Raw genomic sequence first — 21,107 nt, 5'->3', positions numbered from 1 at the left:
CAGCGTTGGTGTTCACAACCCACCCTTACACCCCTTCCTTCGGGGGTGTCCCGTAAGAATATACCTGGTATCCATATGCCTCATTCTTCACTGACTTTAGTATCCCCTGCTCAAAGCTTCCACTCAGCTCCATCACCTTTCCAGTTCCAGCCTTCCCCACTTCGCCTAGGCTTCCTCCAGCCCGCCCTTACCTCCTCACTCCCTTACTTTGACGTCAGCTGCGTGAAACTCTTCAACGAAGGCACCTTGGGTTTTTCCCTAAATCTATTCTTGAAAGAATACGCATGTTTTTTTGAGGAATTTCCCCACATTCCGCCCAAACCACACCTCGAGTCAACGCAAAACGGGTGACACTGAAGTTGGGCAGAGCTCGCAGATCGGAAACTCGTGATGTATCGGGCAGGATCACAGAGAACCCGGCGCTGGGGGAGTGGCCGGCGAGGCGCGCAGCCCAGCTGGCGGCCGCCGGGGCTGCCCCTGTGTCGCGCTTTTTTTGCACCTGTGAACGCACCTCGCGGTGCCCGGGGCGGGCCGCGGCCGTGACGGACACCCCCGCGCCAGAACCGGCCCCCCCTCCGCCGCGGCTCGGCTCGGCCCCGCCCCGCTCCCCCCCGCGGCCTCCGAGCGCTGCCGCCTCTCCCGGCAGCCGGGCGCGGGCCCCGGTGGGGCGGGGGGCCCGGGCCCCGGCGGGGCCGGGCGGGCGCGGGGCCCCGCGGGGGGCGGCCCGGGACGGCGGCCCCCCCGCGGGGGCGGCGGCGGCCGGGGTGGGGCGGGCGGGATGCTCGGCGCCGCGGGGCACCATGGGAGAATCCGCGGGCGCCCGGCATGGCGGCAGCGGCGGCGGGCGGCTGAGGGGCGGCAGTGGCGGCGGCGGGGGGCGGCCATGGTGTCGCCGGCGGCGCGGCTGGTGGGGCAGGGCGTGTGGGCGGCGCTGACCGGGGGCTGGTACCACGACCCCGTGCAGGGCGCCTTCACCAACAGCTGCCACCTCTATCTGTGGCTGTTCCTGCTGACGCTGCCCATGGCCCTGCACCTGGTGAGAGAGGCTCCGGGGGCTGGGGAGCGGGGACCGGGCTGGGAGCCGGGCTGGGCCCTGGCCCGCAGGCGGCAGCGGCCAGGGCGCTCAGCGGGCTGTGAACTGCCCTCAGCGGGGCTGAAATAATGGGCATTCTGGGCTGTGCCTGAGGATTTTGTGTCTAAAGGTTAACGGGGTGAGTCCGCCGGCTGCGCTAGGCTGCGGCCGGACCCTTAGCCCTGCCGGAGGAGTTGGGTAGAGGTGCAGCGGTGGGCTCTGCAAGTGCTGAATGACCGTGGGGACGTTTGCTCAAAAATCTCTTTCGGAGACAGGTGTTTCGGTTTTGTTTTTTTTTTTGTTGTTGTTGTTGTTTTTTTTTTAAAGTTTGATCCAGGTCTTACCTCATGAGAAGGGTAAATAAATGGAAACATCCAGATACCGTGTAATTAATACGCCTTGCTGAATGTCACTGGTGAATCACATGGCTTTTTGTGACATGCAGCTCCCTTTGTGCTGAAATTTAAACTTTGCAAGTGAATAATAACTAGAGCTTCTTTGCCGGACTTTAAAATTTATTTTCCTGAAAAGCTTGAAACTTTTTCTCGTTTTTGTGTGTTTTCATACTGTGTGAGAAAAGCTTAAAGTATGCTGGGTCATTGAATCTATTTTGGTGTGTCCTTCAGTGATTATAGGTTAATATTGCTTCCGTTATAAGCAGCTTCCATCCATTTGGTTCCTGGAGTGACTCAACTAAATTCTCAACTTCAAAATAGTTTTTTACGCTACATGGTCAGCTATGGGCCTGATTATCAAAAGCAAAGAGCATTTATGACTCCCCCTGCAATCCCAGTGGAAAGCAAATCTTGTATTTTTAAGTGTGATTTGGTATTGGATTTTGTGGCATGGATTGCAGTGAATTCCTCCTGTAAGAATGGCTCATGGAGTTAATGAACCAGAATAACAATATGCTTTCTTCTGACTGATCGCATATTTCCTATGCAAACCAGCAAGAGTCTTGCATTGGAGGATTTGCTGTTCAAGTCATATGTGTGATTAAAAAGTAAAAAAAAAATTGAAGGCTAACTTTTTTGTCCCAGTTGGTATAAGTATATATCTGAAAGGATTCCTTGTGGGAAACTTCTGGACTGACGAAGGTGTGGGCGTTGCATGAAACAACACTGGACTGTAGGTCAGAGCTAAAGTAGAAGTAATTTTTTAAAGGGGAGAAAATGTAACTTATCTACTGAACTCGCTTGGGCATCTTCTTTGCCTAACTAGATGGACTTGCTTTTTCTGCAGACTGACTGACTTTCTGATGAATCATCTGGTTAAATGCAGGTCTTGTGTTCTTGAGCTAACATATTGCTATGGGAATTCTTTGTCCTTGATAAGAATAATGTGTTTATTATGATGGCTGCCTGACAGTAATTATGTCCTTACACATTTTCTTGTTTTCAAGTGGCTTGTTTCTAAGGCTTTGTAAACTTTATGCAAGACATCTATTCTTGCTACTTAGAAACTTCAGCCTGCTCTTTAACCAAAGGTTTTTTTCTGCTTTATAAGAAATTTTGTTTATAATATTCAATAGTGTCTGGGTTGATATTTATGTTACGTACTTGACACCAATATTTTGGATTCAGCTAAAGCAGTCAATGATGTTTCTTAAAATGGCAAAATCAAAACAGACCGGAGTACTACTTTAAATTTTTCATTTGCTTGGGATAATATTTTGTTGAAGTTAGGAAGTCTCTCTGAAACAGTGTGATTTGAATCAAATAGCAAAACTCATCCATCTGTTTTTAGTTTTTTCACAGTGGCTCAGCAGAGGCGTGCTGATGGTAGCATTGAGAAGCTTAAAGTATCAAGTTGTTTCTGTTGTGTGGATGGAGAATTTCTTTCTCTAGCTTATTCAGCATAGCTTACTTTGGTACTAAGGATTTCTTTATTAGCTTCCCCGCCCCTGAAAATGCAGATCTCTGTTTCCATTACTTTATTTACTTAATCATTTAAACATTAAAAATGTACATTGGATGTTTTGAGCATCATTGCTGTTCAAATCAACTTTCAAAATTATAATGAGATCTCTTCTAACTGTGCCATATCAACTTTCATAATATATTAAGAATTAAAGTTACCTTATTCCACCAAACAGTTGAGGATCCCTACGTGTTTTGCACATGAAAATAGTGATAACTCTTTAGTATTCAGCTCCCAGACTGAATTCAGCCCCAGAAAAACATCAGTGACCTAGAGATGCAACTTTGGGAAATACTTCTACTATAGCTTATTTTATAAGCTGCAAGAGAATGTGCATCATGTTTGGGCAATGGCCCAAAACAATGTACTGAATGTTTCTCCTGCCTTTTGCTGGACAGGGAGCCCTTGAACTTACTACTTACACACTAGGTCTTCAAATCATGCTGTGATAGGAGAATTACAACATGGCAGTATAAGGGTGTGGGCACATAAATTACTCAGAGGTAAGCTGTGATAAAACTAGCAGTGTGTCAGCTGCTTCCAGTCCCACTTGGCCACCCTTTACGCCAGTCTGTAACAAAGTTAAGGATACATATATCTCCGCAGCAGAGAGGTAGGCTACCCAGTTACACACTATATTTATTGTCTGATAGGACACACACTTAGAACTCAATGCACCCCCCTGGAATTTTATTTGCTACCTGCTTTCCCATGGACATCTCTTAGTATGGATTCACCTTAATTAACATATAAGCATGGATCTTTGGCCACAGTGTCATATCTCCCACGCATATCTCTGATGGTAGTGGCTAACTGCACATTTGAATGGTAGGTCCCTGACCCAGGTGTAGCACTGCCTTGCTTTAGATGCCTCAGGGGCTCAAACAGTGGGTGGGATACATCTGGGTCTAAGCACCCTTTATCATTAAGCCCAATTTACAAGGCGTGGTATTTTGTTCAAAGGTTACATACCTTTATGTACGTATCTCAGTCACCTCCACCTTTGTGCTACTCAAATAATGTCAGTAGACATGTGAAAGAGAATGTGGCTGTTCTTCTGAGCAGGCAGAAGCCCCAAGCAGAGGTGCTCCTTATGTGGTGATGTCAACTCTCTTGCATTTGCAGCGATAAGTTGGGTTGCATTTGGGGCACACCAGCCTGCATTTCTGGCTGTGACCCCACGCTATTCTGGTGCAGGGTACAACAACAGAAGCTACTGGAGAACAAAATGTACATTATGGTAGAGTTTTCAATGGGACAAGAATGAAGAAAACTAGGGCTACAGCTTCCACAGAAACCTGTGGGAAGTCATGAATCCCACTTTCTAATGAATTTGTATTTATGGATTTTTTTTTTTCCTAGCTTCTAATAAGATGTCAGCTCAGTTGAAGCCGATCCTGCCACTGGGGTGGCATCAAAAGGTCGGAGAGCTGTGTGAGTTCCTCTCATTAATGGAGGAGGTGTGCTGCTGTGACCTTGACCAATGGGGCGCATTCTCTTAAAGTTTGCTGAATAACTTTTTAATTCTTTGGCTACCTTTCAACTGAGGGGATGGAGGGAGATGATGAATAGGCAGACACATGATGTGATTATAAAACCTCATTTTCATAGAAAACCAGGCTAATTATAACTATAGTGCATCAAAAGTGACCCTATCATCTAATTCCTCAGTGGTCTATAACTTAATTCCTCCTTAGTGTGGATTTGATAGCTTTCACCTGTCTGTACCTGGGAGCACCAACTGCAGTCGTATGACACTGGTACCTTATGCAAGAGGCCTGATTCACAGAATGGAGGGCTTTCCATTATCAGCTTCACCTTTCTCCTCATTCCTCATGTGGACAGGGAGCAACCTGCTGGCTTGTAGCACTCAGCCTGCCCCAAGATTCAGAGTGTTAAAGATGCACTGGCCATTGGCAGTCTTGGTGTGTAAGGGCGCTAAAACACAGCATACCTTGGACAGATGGGCACGGAGACCATGGGCTGGCTCAGGGCACACCTCTGGTAGGTCTGGTCACGAGGCAGGGATGAGGACATGCAGCACTCAGCATTTGCTAAAACTGGCCCTGTTTTCCACTCAAAAATCTGGGAGCTTCCTTTGAATCTCTCTTGTAGCATGCTGTCTACACGCATAGGCTGCGCTACTGGAAATCTATTTTTGTTGTGTCCTCTTGACATTATTCATATAATATTCATTAAGCTTTATGAATGTCACCTATAAAGCACTTCTTTTCTAGTGGGCTGTTCTGTGTTGTTATTTAATAATGAGTGGTTGATCTGTGCATTTTAGTGTCTAGTTGAATAGATTCCTTAGAAGGTGAACAAATCTCCCTTAAACAAGTTATTACAGATAATTGGCTGTCGCTCTTTGTGAAACCGAGCAATTTCTTACTCATTTTGTAAAAACATTAGTCATAAACCACAAATTCTTTAACCTCCAGTTCTTCAACCTCATCCACTAAGCCTTATACCCTGAGAACATGACCTTGCAAATGGATCCTCTGGCCCGAGTTCTCTAAATAACTGAAGGGTATGCTGAGAGTAGTATTTACACAGTACTGTGAAGTACTCTTAACAGACTTAAGCCTCAACTTGTAGAAAGTCATGTCTGTCTTATTAGGGATCAGTGGTAGTATGCACATCCTAAATAGTTTCCCCACTATTGTGCAATAGATTCTTTGTATCTGAATCAGAACAGTCATAAAAAAGGATTCGCTTGAAAATATTCACGTATACATCTTGATGGTATGAAGTCCCAGTGAGCCAAAAGCAGCATCAGAATTGCATCCCTCTTGCTTGTCACAACACAGAAATGATTCAACGTATTAATTTCAACATCAAGATAAATGTGGTGACTTGTCCTAAAGATGAAATAGGCATGCCTTGTTTCCTTCCCTTTACCTGTGTGGTCAGTGTGATTTATTTCTGAATTTGAAAAAATGATTGATTTAGTCCTAAAGTAAAAATAATTCTAAAAAATTACTTTCAGTAGGCTTTTAGCAAGTCCTGAGTATCGAAAACCTTCTTTGTTTTTTGTGTTGATTGGGGTTTTTTGTTGTTCTTCTGTGAGAATATGGTAAAGCTCTGTTTAAATAAAACGCCTAAAACTTGAAAAGAGATTAAACTCACTGTGAGACTGTAGCTATGCAATGACAACACGTAAGCATGTTCCATGACTACAATAGTCAATACATGACTTTTGTACTTCAATTATAACTGCAAGTTTCAATTGGTATGATTTGACCTTTACTGTAAGGAAGTGTTTGTATATAAAAAAGTTGTTAGTATGTCATGTCTGTGGAAGAACTTTACAGATTATAGTTGAACTGTAATTAATTTTAATGACTAAGAGCTGTAGTGCTCATCACAGATCAGCAAACAGATCACAGACAGCTGCGAATTAACAATTATGTACTTTAGAAAAATAATTCAAAGAGGTTGTGTCATAGTTTAACCCCAGCTGGCAACACACAGCCAATCACTCACTCCTCCAGCCTCAGCCAGGACAGGATGCCTTTCTAACTGTGTTTTTATTAATTTGTTTTGACTAGTCCTGACTAATTATTTAAAATTCCTCAGTGGTTAAGGTATTTGGGAACATGTGAGGCATTAGAAAGTGGACATCAAACTACAGTGTTTTACTGTATGCAGTATTTAACTGACATACAGGGTTAAGATGACAGAATTTTTCTAAAGGTTTTCTGTTTGTAGATAACTAATGTTTCATTTTGTGTCTGTATTTTTTGAATTCATAGTTTAGGAAAGGCTGCAGCTGCATTAATATGGGAGTGCAGTATTTTAAATGTGTTTGACAATGGTGAGATTTTGCTGATTTTGATAATAAATAATATCCACAGCTAATAAAAAGAGGAATAGATCTTGTAAAATGGTTTGAAACTTGAAGAAACCCTTAAACTTTTTCTGTGAGCAGAACTCAATACAGATATTGTATGTAAAAATTTTAGCAGCATCTTCTCAAAGCGAACTGTTATCATTGTGTCTTCATTATTTCTTTCTGTAGGCTTTTCCAGCAAATGCAGTGACTGTTTTTGTGTACTGCAGCTCGGTGACAGTTTTCTTCACGGTAATAAAGGTGATCAGCTACCGTTTGCACCTTATGTTTGATAAAGGCGAAGTAATTCAACAAAAGCTCTCAAGAAAAAATGGAAGGCAGTGTAAAGATACAGAGGTTCAAAAAGGAGAAGTGGTTCAGTCCTCAAACTGTAGGTAAGGTTTTCATTGTATTGCTGGCACATTATGTAAAATGGGTGAGTTTGCACGATGGTCCTTCATAGCAGAAATGTCTGTTGAATGCAAGAATACTCCTTACAGCTGTGTGAAGAATGACGCTTTCAAAAACTTGCTTAGTGCTTTTCAGCTGGTTAGCTGAAATGTTCTTGTGGTGTAGCAGGCAGAGCTGCACCTGATTCAGAGGTCGGGCAGCAGTTTCCTTGGTGAGGAAAGAAGTGCAGTATTTTTAAAGCCCTTATGCTTTCATCATTGGAGGGGAAAGAAGTGCCGTTACTTCATTTTGCTGTGCTACTTCTTACCATTTTGTTCTTATTCATCAACTACTTCCCAAAACTCGCTGTGATGCCCTGTGGTAAGAAGCATTGCTTTATCTTTCATATGCTTCCCCTTCAGCAATAACTCGGGGGATCATGTCATCGGTGAGACCAGCCAAAATGACTCTACGCAGACAATTCCCGACAGCTCCAGAGTGCAGGCTCCGCACTCGCAGGACTCACCTGGAGCCACGGTTAGTATGTGCACTCCTCCAGCAGTGTCCTCGCCTCGTGCAGTCCACAGCTCATCACACACAGTGGTTTTGTGTTGCCAGGTGCTCATAGCTTCCAAGCAGGAAGGGTCATTCCATGCATCTACTGGGTATGACTGCCAGTCAGCCTTGTCCTGAAGGTTTGGCTTTGCAGATATGAAATTGCCATACGTAATGCTACACTTCTTAGGAGGGCTCTCTCTGCTCTATACTATAAGGCAAGTGGCCTTCGTAAATCTTGCCAAGAGCAATAGCTTTTGGGGCTCCTTTGAGAGGAGGGAGAGGCTAATGCAATCAGAATTATTTTGTTGCCTCTGAAGGGATCTGCTCCTGGAGCATTAATAATTCGGTTTTGTGTAACTAGACTTACGCTTATAAAATAAACCAAAAACATCTCTTCAGTATTTAAACAAAGCATAAAAGCCATTTAAATCTAGATGTCTAGGGGAGGTTAAAATTGTGTATATGTGCACTCAATGCCGTTGGCTATGCTTAATAAATCAAAGGTATATGAAGTGAAGGTAATGTATGTAAGTGTTGTTAAAGAAAGAAAAATAGGAAACACTCAAGATGAAGAAATTTTCAAAAAACTAAGAAACAGAATAACACTGTCTGTGTAGTCTTAAGCTACTCCCCTTGCATACTCTGATAATATCTTTAATTATGTGATGCCATGCTATTTTTTTCTACAGGACTCCTGCCTCAGTCAGTGCAGAGGATGGTTAGTGATTTCTGAATAAGTGGCTATTTGATACTTCATTCTGTCTTCATAGTCCTCCAAACCCACCCTTTATCCCTATTTAATACAAATAATTCAAATCCTGGTCTGAATCAGAGCTATTTCTTCATTTCCTGGAGTGTTTTTACCTTTTTGTAGCATCTGTGTGATTCACAGACATTAATAGTTCTTTTGGTTTGTTTTTTTTGTGAGGTAAGATATTTTTCACCTTGTTTCTGTCCTACTCTCCAGTATTCTGGTATTTGTCCATTCTCCAAACCTATGTCTTCCAGGGATCTCATCCTAGTCTCCCACTTCAAAACATGTAGGTTGGGTCTTGTCAAACCAAGTCTCCTGTTCTAGTTACCAAGATACCACCATGAAATTTTAGAAAATAAAAATAATTTCCTCTTGGTTTTGGTGCCTGTCAGTCAGAAGAGAGCCACAGTCATCTCTTTCAATGTCTTGTTCTTAATTATGCACTTAGGCTGTTGAATTTAAACTCCTGAAGTATTCCTCTGGGGTATTTAGTTTTGAGCTCCCCAGTTAGTTCCCATGCACACTGACCTGCTGATGAGAATCCAGCAGAAACCACCAAGGTGACTGAGGAACATGATGTGTGAAGACAGGCAGATGGGATGTTTTAGCCTTTGTAAGGCTAAATTCTTTTGTAAGTCTAGAAGAAGAGCTTACTGCTGCCTTCAGCTTTCTAATAGTAAGATACCCAGCAGATTGAGTACACTCTTCTCAGAGGTGCCCAGTGACAGGATAAGAAAGAGTTGCAGCCTTGGAAAGCTAGTTAGATCAATTACATTTAATGTCTTTTGTGTGGGGTTGTTTTGTTTCTTGGTGGTTGGTATGTTGTTTGGTTTTTGCCCATACCAAGTGAGTGGTCAAATACTGGAAGAGGTTTTCCGGAGAAGTTGTGAAATCTCCTTCTTCGGAGGTTTTCAAAGCTCTGTTGGAGATGGCCCTGAGCAACCTGCTCAAACTGTATCTGCTTTGAGTGTGTGTGTGTATGGCAGAGGGGATTTGGACTAAATGACCTTCAAGGCTTTCTTGGAATCTAAATGATTCTATATTAATTTAATGTCTCTGTCCTCTAGTTTTCCATTGAGAAATACTTACCAATGCTAGAGGCCAAACTTTTCATTTTAGTGCTTCGGAAACACATAGCTGGAAAAGAGGAACAGATGAACACATTCTATTCCTTGATGATTAAAAAAAGAAAGTATCTGGATTAGGCACTGCAATTTTTTTTTTTTTTAAGAACATCTTTTTCTTTCCCTTCCCCAAACATCACATCCAATTGCAGTGATGCAATTTGGAGCATGATTGCTCTATAACCATCTCCCTCACCCACCCCTTGCATTTTGTGCAAGGTACATGTTCAAATTTCAGTGATTTTAAGCAGCTTACCAGTGCTGCAATTGACCTTAGATAACTGTTGATAGCTACATTGATAGATTTTTTTCCCAACAGAATTTAATAAATGACCATGTTAATATTGTGTGTTTCTTTTCTTTTTTTTAAGGATCTGCCAACAAGGGAAACTATTGAAGATCTTAGAGGTATTTTAAAGGCTTTATGAATCCCCTTAAACTGTTGTTTAATCATTGCTTGGCATAAAGAGTAATGCCACAGAGGACCCCATGGCCGATTCTGTTGTGCCTCCTATTAGGGTGTGAATTGAAGAGCCAGAACAAAATTTCAAGGATGTTCTAACAGACTAAGCTTTCTCAGCTGTCAGCCAAGCTGTTTGGAATGCAACCTTTTGAGGGGTGTGCAAATAGTTCTTCCCATTTTGATACAGGGAGATGAAAGATCCTTGCCTCACATTCTTGGGAATGCTTCTGTAAAGCATCAAAGTAGGAAACTACCACTTGAATTGAATCTTAGAGCCCTTGAACATCTGGCTGTAAACTTCTATTGTGATTGTCAACCTTTAGGTCTGTGTTGTATATTCCAGTACACCTTAATTTGCCTTACACTTCCAGTGCTTGAGATGTCTTAATATTTTAAATACTGCTTTGTTTTTATTATGGCTGATCAGTATATCCTGTGTGACCATTTAGGAAATGTAGAAAGTGATGTAGCAACCTGCAGCATTGGTTTATTCTTTCTTTCACCTCTCCCTAAGTGGGGATAGTTCTGTAAAACATTTTGATTTTGAAACTAGCTGTTTCTTCAGCTATTTTGATTATTTAAATAGACATGCTGCTAAACTTGTCCTGACTTGGAAGGGTTCTATCTTGCTTTTGTAGTACTTCATATGTAGCTACCAAAAAAACTCCTCCTTGTTTTGGAACTGTTTTAATCAGCTATGTCATCTGTGCTTCCTTTGCTCTGCTCTGGATCAGGTTTTCTTGGTTAAAGATCATAGTTTAAAAATGCTTAGTGTTCATGTGAGACCTAATGCCAAAATGTTTTTTCTTAGGTGTTATGGTACTAGAAGACCAGGCTACACCACCAGTTTCATCTACCTCACCCTGTATCAAAGCAGATATATTACCTGTTTCTACAACCTCTGGTTCAGGTGCCACCACATCAGCAATAGCAACAAAACCAGCTGTTATGGAAACATTTCCTGGTGATGGAGTAAATGAAAAAGGAGTGAATGGACAGCCTTGTGGCCACCGTGGATCCCAAGATATTCTTGTGGACAGAGACATAGCTAAAAACTTCTCCAATATTTCTTCATCACAAGGTGATATTTTAAGGACTGGAGTTTCTTCAGAGCCATGGGACAGTGAAAATTCAGTTATTTCAGACTATTTAAGTAATCCTAAAAGCTACAAAAGAGAGAAATTGCCAGATGGATTGCCAGAGACAGGCTTTACCAGTCACTACCCACAGTGCAATGCCATTGCAACCAAAGAGCGTGAGCAGATGGAAAGTTCTTGCAATGCTGATAATAGCCATGAGGACCTTGATTGCTCAGACAGTGAGACTGCTGTCGTAGTTGTGGATAATTCTCTTCCTGGAGACCAGCTGTGTGAGCCCATCAAAATTGTCATCACAATGAGTACTACACCAAACACCACCCTGAGTGACCTACCAGGCTCTGTGCCCTTACAGGCCCTGGAAAGTGAGAGAACAAGCTCAGCCCTTGACTCTGGTGTAGTTAGAGCAGGCTGGTCAAGTCAGCAAACTAATGAACAGCTCAAAATCCCTGTTATCACGTTTGACCTGTCTGAGGACAGTAAAGCTAAGCCTTGCTCAGAAGTTAGTGAAAGTGACAGAACTCCGGAAATGTTGAGGGCAGAGTTGTCATCCAACCAGTGCTCCGGCTATGAATCGGGTGATGCAGTAAAGGAGCTCAGCAACCCAGCAAATACACCTCTAGAAACTAACACTTGTTCAGATCCAAATCAGGAGAATGCTTTGGAAAATGTCCAGACTGTGGATTTAAGTTCTAAGGAAGACCTGCATAACCTAGACCCACAGTCCTGTAGAACTGCTCATGAAAAGAGGCATATGCGGGTGTTGAGTGTAGACAGTGGGACAGATGTGCTTTTAAGTAAGAATTTTGTGGAGGTATCTGACAAAGAAAAGACTTTACCAACCTCTAAATCAGATCTAGAAGCTAAAGAAGGTCAGATGCCCAACGAATCTAACTTTCTAGAATTTGTCTCCCTCTTGGAATCCATTAATACCTCAAAGATGAAGACATCTAATCAATCCACTGTCAAAACAGAGACGACAAAGGAAAATGGGCTTGTTGGAGGTATTATGCATGGGTTACAATTCTTTTGGAATAAAGATATTGTGAAGAATTTGATTACTTAGCTGGATATCTGCAGTAATGCTAATTTCCAGAGGATGACTGGTTTTGCTAATAGGGCCAGGGTAGGGCTGGACTCAGTGGGACAAAGTGGTTTGGTGAGTGTGTGTGATAGTGTCAGCTGCAGTTTTAAAATATTTTTATCTTCTTGAAGAAAATGATTTTCCTTCCTCTAAGAAACCTAGTGATAAGCTTTGTAGGTATCCATTATGTGTGTAGTATTCTGTACTAAAATAGTGTGCCTGGATTTTTGGAATACCAGAAGTATCTTGCAAAAATATGTATAGCTATAGCATTACACCTGCCCTTGCACATCTTACCAGGTGCTCGTTGAGGAGTTGTCTGTGTGCCTCTGACTATGAAAGCTGAAATTGTTACTGGATATGGCTCAGCTTTTAGCTAACACGTGTGCGCACACATGCATATATTTCTAAATTTCCTGGATAGTTGTGGGTTGGCTTATAATTTAAAAAAAAGGAGAAGTCATGTACCTGTTCTCAATAGATAAGAGTTTTTATTTTCAGTCACTTAAAATATTTGCATTTTAAGGATGAAAGTTTGGTGGCTGTTTTCAGTGAAAGCCCCCAGTATTTTAATGAAAAATAATATATTCCCTTGCACTTTTCCATTACCTATATGCAGTACAACTTAGAGCTTTTGTATAGAAATTTCTGGTTTAAATCAGCATTGTTGTTGCTGTCAGTGAACTCTAGGGCCTTTTTCTGTTGGGAAGGACTTGTTTATAGTGTCTCTAGTGGCCTTCCAGCAAAATTAGTAGGGCCATTTAATGAGGATGTGAGATACAGTGCAGTGAAGGCAGATGCAATCTCGTGGTACTTCCCCAAGTGGTCAGCACAGCTGGTTTAAAAGATCTGACTCAAAGTGAAATAAGACAACCTGTATCTTCCCCTTCTCCAAAACATTTGTTTTACCTTAGATCCTATAATAAGCTGTTTTAATAAAGCCTAAGAGGATGCACTCTCAGTACTTAATTTGCATGGAAGATAAGAAACTTGATGGTACTCTAGAAGAACAGCTTGGTAGTCCTATTTTGTCTGCTCCCTGTTCCACCGGCTTGTTGCTGCATGAGCCTTCCATTACATGAAAAACGCCCAACTGACTTAAAAGGTTTTTAAAAACTATTGTGAAATGTGTGCTTTTATCTTGTCAAAAAAATAAGTAGAATTATCTTCTCAATGTGTCATTTTCTTTTAGATTCCATTTACCTTTCACTCTGTCTGATAATCCCTATCTCATTCCATCTTTCACCTGGGTTCATTTTTTCTTCTTTCTAGAACTTTTTCTAGTTCTGTGCCTTTCCTTCCTCCATTTAGGCACTCCCCTTCTGTGCCACCTACTTATTTGTCTTCCTCTTCTTATTTGTACACTCTCTTTCCTTCTGTTCTTCCTAGCAATCCACACTGTTGCTGGTTTAGGCTTTTCTACTCTGTTGAGCCCACCTAAAGCTGTTGCCTCCCCACAGCTTGCATTCACTTCTCCTGTACTTACCTTCCTCTCAGTTCCTTCTGATGAGGGAATTGAGAGGAGGGTGGCACAGAAGTGAATTTTGCTCTTCCTAGACGTGCCACCTCTCTTTTGGTGTATCTTACCCATCTCTCCTGCCTTCTCTGGCTGTTTATTCTTCACTGCAGTTTCTGTCCTTCTCTATCGAGTTTATCAGCCTGCCCTTCTGGCTCCAGTCTGTGGTCTGATTGCCCAAGACAAATGCTGAGCAAGCCCTGCTTCTCACTTGAGCCTGCTGAGCCCTGCTGGATTCCTGGGGTGCAGAGTCACCTACCTGCACAGCAGCACACAGCAACGTGAACGGTGCAGCAAACAGATTGTGATGTTTTTCTGTTTCCTCAGCCATAAAAAGGAGTGTTTACACAATAATTGTACTTGTGAGTGATGTGACTTAGGTGGAAAAGAGAATTTCAGAGGTAAATTTAAATGAAAATTAAAAAAGAGAGAGTGCAGCTAATCTAGAATGGCCTTTCAGACAAGTATCCTCAGATAATATGAACAGGGAAGGTTGCTGCATGAAAGAAAGCAATGGATGATCAAAATAAGTCAGACTCAGATTCCACAGTGAAAACAAAACCCAAACCCCAACGCCAAAACTTATTATTGTGTGTGTAGTTACTGTGCTTTAGATCTGGTGAACAGGACACCTATACAAGATCATGAGGAAACAGAAGAATTCTGCTCTTCCCTCAAACCAAGCTCTCATTTAGTGACTTGAACTGAATTTCATAGAAGCATAGAATGGTTTTGTTTGGAAGAGACCTTAAAGATCATCTAGTTCCATGCTCTTGCCATGGACAGGGACACCTTCCACTAGGTCAGGATACTCAAAGCCCCATTCAACCTGGCCTTGAACACCTCTAGGGATAGAACATCCATAGCTTTTCTGGGCAACCTGTTTTGGTGCCCCACCACTCTCACAGTAAATAATTTCTTCATAATATCTATTCTAAATCTTCCTATTTCTATTAAATCTCTACTTTTGTGAGATAGTGAAGTTGAGCTGCATATATGTGTAATTAAGTGTCTCTGTATGCAGTGTGGGCTCAGCAAGTGTCATCCTGAAGCAGAAGAGGGACTGGAAAGGGGGTGCCCTGCAGGGGCAGGGATGGCAGCTGTGGATTCTGCACCTTGAACTGGTGCTGTGGGAAAAAGGAGATTCAATCTGAAGTCCTTGAGTTTGGGAGAGGTAGTTCAAAGGCAGTTATTTTTAAGAGCAAGTAGGCTTTGTTTTCCAGCCTAGTCAGAACGTGCTGTTTGTTAAAATAAATTACTGTCATTACTGGCAGCTTCCCCTTAGCAAGACTGAATTTTAGGAATGAGAAAGCCTTTAATTTGTTTACAGCTTTGCAATTGCAACTATGCTTTAATAATACAGTATCTTGGAACAGATCTGAATAAACATTATTCCCACATTAGAGTGGTTGTTAAGAAAAGTGTGTGTGTGGGAATACAGAGTCAAGCTATGCACCAGTTGTTTTGAGGGAGGAGGTTAATTCTGTTTGGTTTTTGTTCTTTTAACCTTTCAAACCTTCTAATTGGCAAAAGTTTGCAATAGATGTCTGGTCCAAATGAGCATGAAATGCACCCCAGAAAGATTTTTATTAGGCAATGTGAAAAATTTGGAAAATTCCTGGAAAGCTGACAATTCAGAGCTGTGTGAAAGAAAACTGATATTTTGCATACTTTGTGGAAGGTGGGGAAATGTGCTCATCAGAACAGTCTGGCGAGTGAGTGAATGTCATGGATGAGCCTTCGTTATGGGTGGTCCCTCACAGAACTTGTGTGTTCTGTGGAAGTAGAAGAGTTATCATCCTGACCACATAAGCCTTTGCCAGTAGACAGCTTGGTAAAATGAGGTACGAGAAAATGAAAGCCTTTCTTTACACTTCTGAGGATGCCAGATTTAACCTGTTAAAATACAGGATATAAAAGCTCTAAGTGCCACTCCACCTCTTCTAGATTGTGAGAAAATACCACTGACACTGATGCTAAAACTGACTTTCAGAGCAGTGTCCTTTCAGTTTTGAATCACACTTGTACCACCCACGTCTTGAAGAGTGTGTTGTAGGGCAACTGCAAATTTTTTTCAGTCATTTGAAAGGTGTAAGAAAACCTGGGTTTATTGGCTGCTTTGGATCCCTCTGATGTGTCTTGAACCAAGTAAAGAAGTTATGGATCAGACTCATGCAGGGCAAAACCTCCTATATGTCCCCTTTGGCACAGCTGGGTTGTAATCTAGGACAGGCAGTATTATCACCCGGGGAACAAGGCCTGCCGTGGGAGTGGTGAGGACTGGCGCGGGAGAAACTAAACCAGGGCTGCATGGCCTGAATTCAGATGTTTTGCAGGCTCTTTTTAGAAGAGGTACTCATCATTCTGGGCAGTGCACAAACCACAACCTCGAGTGACTTGTTCTGGATCCCAAGTAATTACCCTTCTCCTATAAAAAACTAAAACATACTCCTGTGGGTATTTTTAGACTTTTTTTTTTCTTTCTCCTTGCATGTGAGAAAGAGGACTATCACATGCCATCTAGTCATGGGGAAGTGGGATCTTGTGCACTGAGTCACTGGTGCAGTTGACAGTCGTGGTGGGAAGTGACAGCAGGTGATTTTGCTGGCAGGTGGGTAGCACCTAGGAAATACAGCCCTGCCTGGTGCTAGCTCATCTCTTGGAGCAGCTGTGTATCATCCCAGACTCTTGTGCCAGAGAAGGGCCACATGGCATGTGGTGCAACTCTTTGGATGTGGAGGAACTGGTGTGCAGAACTCAGTTCTCTGAATCTGATGCTTAATGTGGAAGGCTTGACAGGTTAACATGTTAAAATTTCAGTCTTTAAGTTGAAGAAGTAGTAGTACGTATGATGACAAGTCTGACATCTGCAAAGAAAATATGAGGTTATATCAGAGGTCTGTATTCTGATGTAATTCCTAAGTATAATGATTAGGCTACTTACTCCTAGCTCCGCTGCTGACACAGGAGATTATTTCGAGCAAGTCACTTCCTGTAGCAGGTACAATGTCTATTGCTGGTTTTTCCTGTTGCTTCAGGATTAATGTGGCAATCCTCATTAATGGACAATGACATGTGCTTCTTCGGTCTCCATGCTGAGCCCTTGTATCAATTCTTGGACAGTGTGGTATTCCCTGGGCACGCCTGTTGTTTGGTGGAAGACTAGCTTAAATGTCAGTATTTTCTTTTAATGTATTTGTGGTATAATAAGCAAAATTGGGTTGGGAGTAAAGTGCATAAGCTAGATGTTTCTGCTAAAGCAGTTGGTGAAGAAAGGATGAGGAATGTTCTTAGGATTTATAATCCACATATATGAATGGCGCAGTTCACAGCTTGTAGAATTTTGGTTTCATGCTGGTACTCACAAAATCATAGAGTGATTTGAAATCATTTCTTTGTGGCTGAACAGGCAGCAAATATATTGTAAAGGGAAAGTTTCTATTTGAGCATAATGTTGTTGAAGTGGATTCTGTAGCAAAGCAATTAATGAACAGAAGAGAGACAGACTTAATTAGCTTAATTCTGCTTGCCCAGGTTTCAAACCAGATGGTGTTTGAAGCTATGACAGCAGTGGCATTTTGTTTTACAGGAGCGAGCTGTGAAGCTTAGGATAGGGATATGTAAATAAAAGATGAGGAGGAAAGTTTGGAAGACTCTGGTAAGGGGCCACAAATAGTAAAAATGTTTTGGAGCAAAGTTACAGAGTAATAAAAGTTCATTCTAATTATCTAATAGTGAGGCAGCTTTAAGGTTGAGATACACTGGTAGGTGGCTATTGTGATTATTGTATCACAGAATGAAAGAATGGTTCAGGTTGGAAGGGACCTTAATAAAAGGTTAAAAAACCTGCCCCGACTTCTCCCTTGCCTTGGGCAGGGAGTCTTCCACTTGACCAGGTTGCTCAGAGCCCTATCCAGCCTGGCCCTGAACACTTCCAGGAATGAAGCATCCATAGCTTCTCAGGGCAAGCTGTAGCAGTTCCTCACCACCCTCACAGTGAAGAATTTCTTTCAAATATCCAATCTAAACCTGTCCTCTTTCAGTTTGAAGGCATTTCTCCTTGTTCTATCATGACATACTCAAAAGTACACCTCTTCAGATTTCTTGTGGTCCCTCTTCAGGTACTGAAAGGCTGCAATTGGATCTCCCTGGAGCTTTCTCTAAGTTGAAATCTTAGCCAACTCTCCCACCCTTTTTTCACAGGAGAGAGGTTTCCATCCCTCTGATCATCTTGGTGGCCCTCCTCCAGATTCACTGGATTGATACATGTGCAAAGGCTGTTTCATTTCAGCTGTAAAATTGTTCGCAGCCTTGTCCTAAAGAAGAGCAAGGGTTTGTCTATAAAGATGATCTGGGATGTTTAAAATCTGTTCTAGAAGTGAAAAAGTTACATGGCAAAAGAAATTATGGTACTGTAACTGCTTTTAAAGTAGGAGTTAATTTTTCAGCACTGGGATGGTATACTTGTAATGTTGATATGCAGCTAAAAGACTTTAGTGCAGAAAAAATGTTTACTGAAAGTATCTTATGTATGGGACATATAAGAATTGTTCCTTTTCATAATTATTTTACTACAATAACTTAAGCTTGTGTCTTGTGCTCTATCAAGATATAAAAATGGTGCACAGACCAAAACTTGACTGTTTATGCAGGACTCTTCTGAATCATCCTGCCCCAAGACTGATTTGGCCATGAGTCCTGATAGTTACACTTCACATGTCTGAGTCATGTGGCATATAATTTCCAGATAAATTATGTGGCTATTGCAGAGCCTAGGTCTGATCTTGATACTACTGTGAGCCCAGCCGTGCACGATCTGGAGACGTGTGGAGCAGTGGTAAATGGCACAGGGACACTGCCATGGTGCCCTCTTGCACCTGGGAAAGGTTTTTCCTGGTGTTTGAGCTTTGCCAGCACAACTTCCATGCAAGGAGTGTTTGGTGACGTAGAACAGATTGGATTGCGTACTCTGTCAGGGCACTCCTAGTCTAGACATCTCTATCTTCATTTAAATACTGAAGGTGTAAGTCACCTGGAACAAGATGAGTAATAATCTTGAAAGTCAGTCACAAAGCCATCATGGCCCACTTTTCCAGTGCTGGAAGTACTCATCACTATGGTGTAGTCTGATTGGCATATCAAGACTGTAAGAAGCTGTATGTTTAGGTTTTTGTTATTATGACTCTTTACCACAGCAGGAAAAAGAAGTCTGCAAGGCTTGTGGCTTGGAATGGAAAAGAGAGAAGCATATTCTGAAACCACTAGATAATCAGATTTTAAAAAATCTTTTTAATTGTTCCAGCCCTAAAGCTAGTTTGGGGCACTGTGGGACCAATTAGGTTATTTAAACCACAGTTTCTGATCTCTATCAATTGTTTTTACAGCTTGAACAGCCCAAGCCTTTAGGAAGGTCATTTTGATTAGGTATCTGTGGCTCCATCACCGCCCACAGGTATGGTTACATCATTAAGGGGGTACTTCAGTAATGACACAGTTTCTGCTTAAACTGAAGTTTAAATCTTTAACTAGGAAAGGAAAAAATGGTTCTCGCTTCCCCTAACTGCCTTTCTCCACCCCCACGATAGAATAAAATAGACCTGGAAGACCTATTGAATTTTGCCTCCATGCACAACAAAGTATTTTCCTACACCAAACTTGTGCTCGTTTCATTGTATTTATGGCATGGGCTTTAGGGTGTGAGGGGGCTTTGTCCTGTGAATTGAAATTAGTGTAGAGATGTTTTAGCTCATGAAGGTTGCTTAGTTTATAGAAATAATGTGTTTGTAGATCGGCTGATAACAGTTTGAGGAAAATGAGACAGGTGATCTGAAAGGTCTGCAAATGCAAAAGCTTGTTTACTTTTTTCAGTTTTATCAGCTGACCTTATAAAAGGAACATCTCTTTACAAGCCTTCATTCTGTTTTATCCTTAGACCAACTTAGATTTGGCACCATTGTTTCTTGACTGGTGATTCTTGCAGGTTATGATTGTAATTATATTGGTGAGAAATATGGCTTAAGATATGGAATTTTCAGTGGGGTGAAATTTCTGTGTTTTTTTCCTTGATCTGAGGTGTTTAAACAGCAGGTATTTTAAGAAGTCTGGGTAAGTATGTTTCAATACACTTTGCTTGGTGCAAAAAGCTACAGGACTTACTGAGGCATCTCCAACAAGCACCTCCTTTCATTTAAAGCATTTAATTCTGTGACTGCACAGGGTGCTGATGAAATCACTGTCTTAGTTGCACTTTAAAACCCTAACAGGTAATTTTTTTGGTTTGGTTTTGGTTTATAAACAAAGCACTGTAGAAAAATGTTTCACTCTTCACCATAAATATGTTGTAGACATATATATATGAATAAATGACATGCATGTGTAGAGAGGTAATATAAATATAAGTGGTACTCAAAGTAGTAGAAATTGGACAAATACTTCATGTGTATTTTTAAATCTATAGTTCTGTATTTTCCAAACATTGGATAATATGTTGTGAAATTGTTCTGCCAGTTTGCCCTTTGTCCTGCACCAGGTGTGTGGCCCATGGGGAAGAGGGATTAGGCAGCTATCTGCTTTCCTGTCCAAGAGCTCTATTTTCTTTAAAGGTGCTGCTTTCCCTTTTGTAAAAGGGGAATGGGCCAATGCTTCTGCTTTTCCACTGCCAGCATACACAGTTTGAGAACAAATTACAGCCCTCTGGAAAGCAACCTCTTACCATTCTAGATTAGGAACAGGTTGCTTCCCTCTGAAACAATAGGGGTAGCAAAGCAGAAATCCTCTCTTGTTTGTCCTCCACTTCACACAATGTTTTCTTGAAACAGTCCATTCATGAGGGTTAGAGTACCTTCTCAAACAGATTTGTGGTTGTATTGTTTTAAGTAATGGTAATGCTTTCCATAAAGCTGGCAAATACTGCAGCATTTTAGATTTTCATTTTTAGGTGCTCTTGTTCAGTAGCTAATGAATGAAACTCTTGCAAGTCATCTGTGGAGAGTGGCTCCACTTCACTGCCCTGTTTTCCAGATAGCCAGATGACGGAGAGAAAAGAAGAAATGGTGGGAACAGAAAAGCACTGTGAGCAACTTCCTAAACAGGAAAGATCAGATGTACAAAGCCAAGATCGTGCTAGTACTAGTCCGGTGCTACCAGAGTCTGCCAAATTTGCAGCACTGTAAGGCCAGTTTACTTTACAATTTTGTACTTCAAAGATATGATGTAAGCTGTTTTGTTTCACTGAGTAGAAATGACATAAACTTTTAATTAACCTCTCTTTCTTTTTGTTTTATTGAGAACAAGAAAA

The 21,107-nt window shown here is 41.7% G+C and overlaps 1 protein-coding gene across 1 annotated transcript in view; it reads left to right on the top strand.

Annotated features, from left to right (window-relative positions):
- Nucleotides 1-778: 778 nt before the first annotated feature.
- PCNX2 (pecanex 2) overlaps nt 779-21,107 on the top strand; it is a 149,366-nt gene continuing 129,037 nt past the window's right edge. Inside the window, exons 1-6 of the mRNA XM_005518660.3 lie at nt 779-1,036; nt 7,014-7,219; nt 7,637-7,751; nt 10,022-10,058; nt 10,925-12,214; nt 20,831-20,978. Coding sequence (XP_005518717.2) covers nt 779-1,036; nt 7,014-7,219; nt 7,637-7,751; nt 10,022-10,058; nt 10,925-12,214; nt 20,831-20,978 — 2,054 coding nt within the window. The remainder of the gene's footprint in view (nt 1,037-7,013; nt 7,220-7,636; nt 7,752-10,021; nt 10,059-10,924; nt 12,215-20,830; nt 20,979-21,107) is intronic.

This window comes from Pseudopodoces humilis, chromosome 3 (genome assembly GCF_049639895.1).
Source record: "Pseudopodoces humilis isolate 2021_Gansu_Grassland_sample_001 chromosome 3, ASM4963989v1, whole genome shotgun sequence".
Lineage (NCBI taxonomy): Eukaryota > Metazoa > Chordata > Aves > Passeriformes > Paridae > Pseudopodoces > Pseudopodoces humilis.
The sequence above is the reverse complement of the archived record's forward strand: the minus strand, read 5'-3'. Positions and strand labels throughout refer to the sequence as shown.